Genomic DNA, 10,742 nt, shown 5'->3' with positions numbered 1-10,742 from the left:
GCCAAAACACAATCAAATAGTTCACATGTTCCTCGTAGAAATTCATCACATTATGAAAACATGAAATTAAAATGCTTATAATTTTAACATTGTCTACTTGTTGATTAATTATTGATTCAATCTTTGATACAGATTTCTTTCACTGATTATGAAAAAAATGCATTCAAGTAAAACGTAAACTGTGAAAAAACAAACAAGCAAAGCAGGACTTTACACTCAGGATTTGACTCTCACAGTTGCAGACAATTATTTTTCATAGATTTTAATATGTGTGTTATATTTTTATATTTTGTGAATCTAAGCAGGTGGGTTTTGCTCCTGTGGATTCTGGTTCTTCTCTGGGTTGAAACAGGAAGTAATCTTTTTAATGCAGGCGTCAGAGAGGAAAGGCACCTTCTCTAGACGAGACAAGTAGACAAGGGGCTGGATTGTGCTGCTGATGTTCAGAAAGGCAAAACCCGCGGGCTGCACGTAGCAGCGAAACACATCAGGTGAGTAGTAGTCCTCAAATGGAAACAGAGCAACAAGTGGCAGGTAGTTGAACACGATGATACACAGGATAGAGAGCACCATCTTGAAGGCCTTCTTTTTCATGGGGTGCATTGCATCTTTCCCTGCACCGGTGGACTTCTTCAGTGCCCACAGGATGCTTGCGTTACACACCATCATCCAAGTAAATGTTGCCACTACCTCACCGGTGAACAACTTTTCAAAGTTGGGGAGTCCTCCCACCATCTTGGCTGCTGAGTAGGCAAAGGTGAGGCAGAGCACCAGCACTGAGAGGCCTAACCTGTACTTGAAGTGTTTAAGTTGCCCAAAAGCGATTGGAAAGAGTACAGCTACAAAGCGATCCAAGCAGATGCAGGAGAGGAACAACGGACCGCTGGTGTCTTTCACGCCATAGGAGAACTTAATGGCAGACAACACCTCTTTGAGCTGCCAGAGGTAGAGATTAAGAAAGCTCAGGGGGGTCATTGCACCAAAGTAGGCATCCATGAAGGCCAAGCAGCCCAAGAACATGTCTGAAGTGGAGGGCTCTTTGCGATTGTGGATGAGAATAGCAATGACGAGTAAGTTGGCCGGGATACCCAAAATTACATTGATGCACTGAACGGCCAGGTCAAAGAGAACGGCCTCTATCAGGTTGTCGCACCCATCAATAGCACTGAAGGATGTTGCCGTGCTGTTTATGAATGCTGTGGTATTGAGAAGCAGCTGGGTCAGGATGGATGTTGAGCTGAGTGATGAATCATTTGTGTCCATGTTTGTGCTACCACAAAAATCAGCAGTCTGATGGGAGAGGAGCGAGAAGGATTATTGAGCTACTTCTGACCAGTAAGAAGCACAAAAAACAGCAGCTGATACCACTGAAGCCACGAAGTTATTAAAGTGTTTTGGTTTCTTTTACATCTGTGAAGCCACAGCCTGTCTGTTAATTATTATCCCTGCTTCTGATCTGCTGAGATTCATCTTACAAGTAGAGATAAAGTAGCTCCAGAGACAGTAAAAACATGTCGCAAACACCGTCAGAGCCTCTCCTCAGGCTGTTATCATGTTATTGTGTCTGTGCGGACTCTCCTCTGGGAAACGTGACTCCCCCTAGGAACATGTAACTCACTTAAGAGAGTCATTCTAAAAGCACCACCCTTTCACAGAAGGATAAAAAGGGCAGTGATTGCCAAATTAAAATGGAAAAGGTCATATTCTGTTCAAGATTATTGTAAGTAATGTCAGTGGGAATTTGGTCATTTCTGGGAGCTTTTAAAAGCCCATTTCTGACATTTAGCTCATCTTTAAGCTAATTTCAATATAGAAGAATGATAACTTGGAAAATGAATTTTATCAAAGGTGGACTGATGGAATAAAAACATTCATAAGCCATAAGTTTCTCTGTCTTTGGGTCCTACAAGAAGATTTTTGATTTTTCTTCTGCAGCTTTTTTTATTGATAAATATCAGGTTTTGTTCTGGGCTTTGGGAATGTTTGCAGCAGCTCGTAGTCAGCTTGATTTGAACAATGTGAAAGTGCAAGAGTTTTTAAATGGAGTACACCTGAGCTACCTCCAGTAATGAACTATTAAAGCCAGAGGCTGTGACTGTTCCTTGCCATCAAGGGAACTGTTCTGCTATAATACAGACCTTTCTTGAGCTCTGTTCCTTAGTGGGCGATGTTTCTGACGTGCTTCTGCTGCAGGCCACAAACACTCCGGTGGGACTAATCATGGGAGGAGTAATCTTTGGCAAAGATGCTCGTCCCTGGAAATGTCACATCTAATCAATTGTATATTTCTTTGGGCAATCACTGGAAAATGAAGTCTATATTACAGAATTTACAAAGAACACATTTCTGAGGGTTTAATCAGGTGTGGATCACAGCACTGTACTGATGTTGATTTGCATTTTTAAAATTCTGATGAGGTGATTTTTGCTGATTATTGTATTGCACTGCATCCAATAATGCATGAAAGCAAAGGCTATTAAATATTTGATTTTGAAATTTGGATTACTTCTATCATGTTTTATGAAAACTCATATTGTAATTACCCACCAAAAATTATTTTTTCTTAAAAAAATTTCAGATTTGTCCTTTGCAGAATTCTAGTCACTGTAGATAATTTCATATGTTTTTTTGCTTTACAGCTAAAACACGCAGAAATGCTACCGTTTGTTATTAAATAAAGTCACTCCATGCATAACGAAGATGAAGATGAAGATGTGCGCAATGTCAAGCAAGGAAAAAATAAACAGACCTCTTTCCATTTGTCACTTTGATAATTTCTTGGAACAGAGTTAACCTCTAATCCCTCAAATCTGAATTATTGATCTGTTACTTTAATATATGGTTTGGCATCTGTGCTCTTATCAAGGACACATACTGAGTGAAACAGTTTGATTAGAAACAAACTTCTTGAATTAAAACCCATGTACAAAATCACATTGGACTTTGAAGCATTTTAAAGCATCTCAATGTTCTACTCACCTGTTTGAATGATTCCTCTAAGCTGAGCAGTAAGTGTGACGCTGAGCGTGTTACAGGTGTTCATTTATAAGTTCTCTGAAGTGTCGTGTATTTGACGCCAACCAGGGGAGGTTCTGTCTGACATCATGAGGGGCTGACTCTTCAGTAGAGAGACTGTTGTGATGAAGAGTTTCTGTATTGTGCTGATATTTTTACATAAGCAAGAAATTTGTGAACTGTGCCAGAGGTTATAGATAAGCTTGCCAGTGTCAATTTGCTTGACAGGGAGCATCACGGGACCAGTCTGATGATGTTCTCTGTTCACTGGGAGTGATGAATGCTGTCCTCAATCACTGAACACAAGTGCAGGAAAACATCAGCAGTCGAGAGCAGATCTAAATTGTGTTTGCTGGGTTTTAATGCATCAGTGTCTCACTCATGTAGCTGAAGAAAACAGCTAGTTTAGATTCCCAATGGAGTGCTCATCAGTTACAAGTGAAGGTGAAAAAAGATGTGGCAGGTGCATAAAGCCTGTGTGTGTGAGAGTTATGAGTCAGGATGTACTGGGACCGAATGTTTCACAGAGCGGTTAAAGTAGAACCCAGTGTTCTGTTTCCATGTGAAGACAAGAAGGAAAACCCACAATGATCCAGAAGTGAGGGAGACAGAGAGAGAAAAAAAGGGGTGGGATTTATTTGCATTACTTCTTTTTTGTCTAGGGGGGCAGCAGAGGATCATTGTACCTGTTTGACAAGCACAGCAGGTTCCCACAAGTAGAACCTGACGCTCATGCAGACATGACATGATATTTACAGTCTATTAAATTCCCCAGGAGCATCGCAAATCTATCCTTTCCACCTTCATCTATTACATAAATCTTTTTTTCTCCAAATATGACCGTCGGTTTCATGTTTATACATTTATAGAGTAAAAACATTCCTATGATAGCGGGCTTCAGAAATTCTGGTTTTGATGCACCAGCTGCAGATCCATAGTTCTGTTCCTATTCTTGTGGTTCTGCACTGTGTCCTGCACATTCTTCCTGCTTTCTCTGCATCTTTCAAATTAAAACACTAAGCCTGTGCATCTCCAACCAAACCATCAGTGCACCAGATTAAGGACAAGTGGAAAAGAAACAGAAGAGCAACAAACGGAGCTTAAGCTTAAATAATTACATATACAGTAGGGAATGTGTTTATGCAGAACCAAACAAATCCACAATAAAATCCAATGCAGGACAAATTTACGCCAACTTAATAGAATTTATTAAAGAATAGTCTATTCATGTCAAAAGCCTGTAATACAAATCATAATCTTGGCTGCTTCAGTGGGTCATATAATTGTAGCAAAGTTGAGTCACATCTTATAAAAACACAAGCTGTGAGGAAATCTTTTCCCCTTTCTCTTATTTCACGTCTCAGTTGTAGTAACCTTTGCAAACAAGCACAGCTTAAGAGGACAGAATGCAGTCTGTGGTATTAGTCAGAATCAGGCATTAGCATGTGTCTGCCAAAAGGAAAATGATCAGAAACGTTGCCACTGATATTGTGCAGACCTCATCACCACACCATCAGCAGCATGCAGCACACCGTGATAATTAACATAATTAAAATCAAATAGCAAAATGTGCTTTGGATCCATGCATGTGAGATATCAGCATTTTATTGTCTTGTTGTGCATTTAAATCCGTGATATAACATGTGTGCGTACAGAGGAGGCAGAGACTGTCCACAGACATCCAGCCGCCTCCAGTCTCGTCTGCATGAGAGAGATGCAGGTAAATTCCCACCAGAACATACACCCACTTACTTGCTCACACACACACACACACACACACACACACACACACACACACGCACGCACGCACGCACGCACGCACGCACGCACACGCATGCATGCATGCACGCATGCCAGCATGCATGTACAAGGCAAAGTATTAATTGTGACAGTGCTTCCAAAATAAACCCTGCAATAAAATATAGCAAATGAACAAAAAACATATCAGAAATAGTTGTAATGGCTTTAGAGTATATGTAGAGACATTTTCTTATACACTGTTAATCCAGTTTTTCACACAAACTGACTGCTGTTCAGTTTGTCTGTCCAGTGATTATTGGCAGAGAGGAGAGGAAAAAGATAAACACTCTTTCCAAAAGTCTTTGAATATTTCAGGGAAGTATCGTCAAAGTACAGGATTTTTAGCTTATTTCTGCACTGCTGTGAACGCACATGCTCCAGAGGATGAACGGGCATTTGGACATGACTCCGTCTAATGATGTTTTGACATGGATGTACAGTGGAACTAAGTGACTGCCTTGCAGCAAAAATAGGGCAAGTGGGCATCCACCAGCTTTCACTAATTATTACAATTAAGGCCTTCTAAATGTGAAGTAATCACCGTAATTTCAGTGCCTTCATCTTGGGGCAATTAAATGACAAACAAACAACCCAGAGTTTGATTTAGCAATCGCTTCTTAATGGAATTAATTATGGAGGAAAACAACAGGATGTGATTATTTTTCAATGAAATGCATAAGTTACCAGACAGGATGAGCTTCTAAATTTGACTAAATGGGTAATGAAAACAGGTGGTAGTAAGAAATTAAAATCCAGCAGGCCAAACTGTGCTGTGAGCTCTAGTTTAGACAATGCTTAATCAATCATGTAAGGTAAACTCTGCGTAAGTAAAAAAGTAAATGTTTATGAGATGAGTTAATAAAACACATGTGGACTAAATCACGAGGCCACTCTGCTGGATTTTATATTTTGAAGCGATTCACAGCTAAATCAGCATGGGTATATTGTATAATTAAGCTATACAACTGATGTTTTCACGGTACCAACGGTATCAACGATGGATCAACCAGCATTGCTAATAATGGGCCATCAATGATGGTAGGAAAGAAGCTGCAGAACTGCATTCGTGGCTGGTCAAAACTAACAACCGACATGGGCCTTAAAATCCACCAAGGCAGGAAGAAGTGCCTCAGCAAGCTGAGAAAGGGGCCTCGCATTGACGCATACTTTTTAAGAAGTAAGTCAAATCAGTCAATTTAAGTCTAGAGGCAGGAGAATCCCCACAATCCTCAGGGCATCAGCACCCTGTTCGAAGTTCATTGTCGTACAGACTCCCCCATAGTCTCCAGATTGGAACTCAGTCAAATCCAGACAGTAGCAGTTCCCAGTCTAGAGCTTAGCCAGCCACACCCAATATTAGATTCTAGCTCAGGGCCCGGCCATTTATTATCAGCCTCTAGCTTTAAGTTTAGCCACCAACAACTAGCAACACACTTGGGTGTAGACAATCAACACTACGTTCCAGCCCAGAGCTCACCCAGAAACAGCCAACAGAATCTTCCAACACTGTCTAGTCTCGCACTACCAGAAAGGGAAAGGAAGATGGAAGGCAGGAAAGATCAGATTCTGTGGCCCAGATCCAGTGAGAAAAGAGAGTGGGAAACCATTGACTTGGAACTGGCTCTTATACTAGATCAACAAAAGGGTCCAGTTGAAAGGAAGAGGCGAAGAGCAGGAGGTATTCTGATCCCTAAGGAGAAGAATTCCTCATCCATCAGCCAGTTTCGCCAGATCAGCCTGCTGAACGTAGAGGGAAAGATCTTCTTCAGTGTCTTGGCCCAAAGGTTATCTACTTTCCTGCAAAGAAACAACCATATTGACACATCAGTGCAGAAGGCCGGTAACCGGGGCTTCTCGGGACGTCTGGAGCATGCCAGCGTCATTTGGCACCAGATTCAAACTGCCAAGAAGGAAGAGAAGAGAACACGAAAAGACCTTCATGTGGTCTTTTTAGGCAAGCAAAATAAACTGTAGGAAACTAAACAGAAGAATGAAGAAGAGAAATAACAATTTAACATAAACCAGTGACACACTCCAGGGCCTGATCAACCCTGGTAGGGCCTCTTTGGATGAGGGTGTCTAGTGATAATGGCCGAAACACCCGATGAATCCAAAGTCCACTACTGATGATGTGTCCCAAATTTTAAAATGATAAGTTAGATCAGATCTCTATTCCCTAAACCTAACCAAGGAAGGAAAATGGCAGATTAACCTGGGTAAAAGACCGAAAGTTGAGGCAACCAACGATGGGCACTGCTGACAAAGTTTCTGGGCTGCCTTTCCTCATAACAGCCATCCCCCAAGAGTCTCTCCATCTAAAGCAATGCATTATCAGGGACTGTAACATCTAGTCCTTCTTACTGAATCAGTTCTTGCAATCAAACATGAAGGTAGCTTTCACTTTTCATAACACCAAATGTTCCTGACCACTTGTAATTCAGGGCTGTCAAACATGCAGCCAGCAGCATTTTTTTCTGCTTTGTTATTAGGCAACAGCTTTACTGACTTATGATGTGGCCAGTGATGTAAAATGAGTTTGACACCTTTGCTCTAATTCATCTGAAACACAAGCAAGAATTTAAATAAGGCTGAAGTTAGAGGTTTCACATATAATCATACAGCAGATCAAAGACAAACTCTTGGTCTTTTGGATGTATTTTCAAAATAACAGCAGTCCACTGCACTGGTTGTTAAAGGCTTCTGAAGCAGAAACCTCACACATCATTTCCACTGGATCATTGTTCATGTTAGTTTGGATTTCTAAACAGAATAACATCAACATACAAATGAGCGTTGAATACAAAACTCTCAGACGCTGTTCCTCTCACAGGGCTGGGAACGTATTTAGATTACTATCTGAAATTTCAAACTGTATTTAACTTGTCAAAGGGACACACACAGAGTTCATAACCTGCCTGACGTTTTGCTTAGTAATTTGTAAGCGTGAGTATTTGTTTTGGATCCTGTCTGGAGCAGACTGGGAGGCGTACAGGGAAACCCAGGTACTTTAGCCATGGGAACGTCATGAATGCAAAACAAAGCCCACCCTGTCCTTAATGTTTTTTTGTTTTTTTTAAATGACTGACAGTGGTTAAATCCCACCAGGATCTTGGTCACGTCAAAACATTGTGTTTCTCCTTCTTGTATTCGATGTGCATATAGCCACTTTGTGAATGCTGGGACTGAATGCTTTTACTGCTAAGTAGTCGTGTGAATATGTAGATAACACCATCGGCCAGATGACTATTTTTACACTCAGGGACGCCGTCCAACTCTGTGACATGAGCTGCTGGGCTCTATTGTACCTCTCTAGCCGCAGGAATAAACACCTGCTGCTGTTCTCAGAATAATTATACACACTTTAAGAACTGCCCTTTTGCTAAGTATGAAGCTCTCCATCAAGCAAAGACAGAAAAATTCTTCTGGGTCTATAGCTGTCAGCTATTTACTGATAGATTCTCTCCGGAGCTTTTAACTGTCGCTTTCTTTTTGAACTTTAGTTTAAGAGGCGCTCCAAAGATCCTGAAAACAAAGTCATTTTTTTGCAGAAGCGAGAGCTCAGATGGAAACAGGTGATGTCATTAACTTCCCTGCACCAATCAGGATTTGGCAGGGTTGGTCATTGTGGGGTGGTTAGCTCATGTTGCTGAGTTGGAACATTAATTAAATTTGAGAACCCACACACTAGGGTACTAAGAAACTGAATACTACAGTAAATGTTTGCTTTGGATCTGTTATTTTATGTGTGACACTTTTATGAATATTTAATATAAAAAGAAGTGTTTTAAATAATAACTGGAGTTTATGTTAGCACCATTAACAGCAATATCCATGGGTTATTGCTGTGTACACAACTGCCACTGTAAATCTCTGTGATCACACGTGACAGCAGTGCCACTAGGATTTGTGCTGAAAGAAAAAAGATCGACTTTGTATCACTAAAAACTCATCCCTGAAACAGTGAGTTGAGAAGTCATTCAATCCTGTAACGCCAGGTGTATCAGTTTTTGTGAGCTACTGAGATCTCTGTACCAATCAGAACTCAAGAAGCTTCTCAGATGAGAGGTGAAACGTCTTCAAGAAACTTGAAGATGGTTCAGGCTTTAGAGAGTTTAAACCCCAACATATCAAACAAAATGCATCATTGTTTAGCTCAAAGGGATGTCATGTCCGGTAGCTTCTTAAATTTAAGCTAATTAAGAGGTTAATTGCAAGCAAGTAATGAAAAAAAACACTGTACTTTTATCATACAAACCCAACTGTTCTGATGTGTTATATGCACTCACCTGGCACTTTGTTATGTAAACCTTGCTAGTATTGGGTAGGATCCTCTGCCTTTAGGTTCTTGATCCTGTTTACATGCCTGAATTCACTGAATTGTTGCCATGTGATGGGCAGATTGTAATGTTAACAAGCAGTTGAATAGGTGTACCTAATGAAGTGGCCGGTGAGCATAGTTGGTAAACTGATATTTAAACTGATAATAAAAGTCAATAAGATAGAATATTGCACATTGATAACTTCTTAAAATTTTCTCGTATATGTTTATGGCTATATATTAATGGACTGTTGATAAACGTTAACGGGGTCAGGAATGAGAGTGGGTAAATAACACTGATCAAACAATCTATGTTACGGGAGTGATGAGTAAGAGAACCCAGACGCGGATCGCTCGTTAAGACTGAACAGTGTCTTTATTTACAGTGAAGCAAATCCAAAGTAATCCATAGTGCTAAGTCCCTTCCGTGCTCCCCTCGTGTGTCCATACGACTTTCGTAAACAGTGACGTCTCTCCTCTCGTATCTCCGTCTCACTCGTAGCCTGGAAAAAAGGCAAACAGATGCGGATAGCCTCCCTCCGCTATCAAACGTTTGTCTAACACTCGCTGAATTCGAGTCACTACCCGGCTTGGTGGAATACTCCAGCGCTGTCTGTCACTCAGCCACACCATTAAATAGTTCTGTCACAATGGTGGATGATTGGCAGCAGCTGGCGAGGAATCAGTTGCAGGTGGGACCACTCAGAGTGGCGGAACTTCCGGGTCGGACATCTCCCGTTGCTACGCAACCGCGTAACAACTACAACGGAGACAAAAACAGAGCGGGAGAACAAACACACACACACACACACACACACACAGGTCGCCGGTCGGGGCACCGTCGAACCTGACAATCTATGTATGTATAATTGCATAACAGGTGCTTGTGAAGTTGTAACAAGTCACTCTGTTGTAAAAGCTGTCCCAGGTTCCATACAGGCAGCCTTTTCTCAGAGACAGTCCTGCATATTTATTTGACCCTGCAGAGGGAAAGCTGATGTCTGATAAGAGGCATTGCTCACTCCTGCCTCTGAAGAGGCCTCCCTAGGGAAACCCATACTCTGGCCAGCTGGCTGTCATAGGTAGCACGGTGAGAACATAGGTGATAGCCTTTCAACTTGACTGCACGTCTATCAGCTCCTTTCTGAACAACCTGATAACAATGCTGATAGAGATTTGGCTGAAGAACACTTGGCTCATCATGGGAGCACTTAAATGGAAACATATTTAGCTGCTTGCATGTATGGTTTAGTGTGTATCTTCATTGATTTGGAGTTTAATATCTCTCCTATAGAGCCTAGGACAGTGAGACAGCTGCAGCAAACTTGATTTTAATATTACATCTAATATTTTAGTAGGAACTATGTTGAAAAAGGCACAGTTTTCATAAAAAATGTTACATTTTAGTACCGTCCCATTGCCCCAATCGTATGAAACCATCACCTAAATCCAGTCTGCCTTTACAAACACTGAATTTCAATGCGGTACTCGAATGCCAATTTTGCAACAATGGATTTTGTGAGAAGACGTCAGCAGGAGTTGCATTGTGTCTTTGTGGATACAGAGAAAGCATATGATGTCAAAACTGCCGTACTGCATGATCAAGCCA

General features: G+C 41.2%; 1 protein-coding gene across 1 annotated transcript; it reads right to left on the bottom strand.

The window, feature by feature from the left end:
- Positions 1 to 294: 294 nt before the first annotated feature.
- On the bottom strand, positions 295 to 2,308 carry LOC105941095 (G-protein coupled receptor 183-like). Its single transcript, XM_012921354.3, has 2 exons — positions 2,139 to 2,308; positions 295 to 1,290 (listed from the first exon to the last, which is right to left on the bottom strand). Exons 1-2 carry the CDS (start codon positions 2,220 to 2,222, stop codon positions 298 to 300), a joined length of 1,077 nt encoding a protein of 358 aa, XP_012776808.3. The 5' UTR covers positions 2,223 to 2,308; the 3' UTR covers positions 295 to 297.
- Positions 2,309 to 10,742: the final 8,434 nt, after the last annotated feature.

Source organism: Maylandia zebra, linkage group LG4, assembly GCF_041146795.1.
Source record: "Maylandia zebra isolate NMK-2024a linkage group LG4, Mzebra_GT3a, whole genome shotgun sequence".
NCBI classification, from domain to species: domain Eukaryota; kingdom Metazoa; phylum Chordata; class Actinopteri; order Cichliformes; family Cichlidae; genus Maylandia; species Maylandia zebra.
This window is presented reverse-complemented; position numbering and strand designations above follow the sequence as displayed.

Coding starts and splice junctions, on each gene's coding strand:
- LOC105941095 (XM_012921354.3), bottom strand. CDS start 2,222: ATGATTAGTCCCACCGGAGTGTTTGTGGCCTGCAGCAGAAGCACGTCA. Junction 1,291..2,138: donor AGGAACAGAGCTCAAGAAAG/GTCTGTATTATA, acceptor CTCTCCCATCAG/ACTGCTGATTTTTGTGGTAG.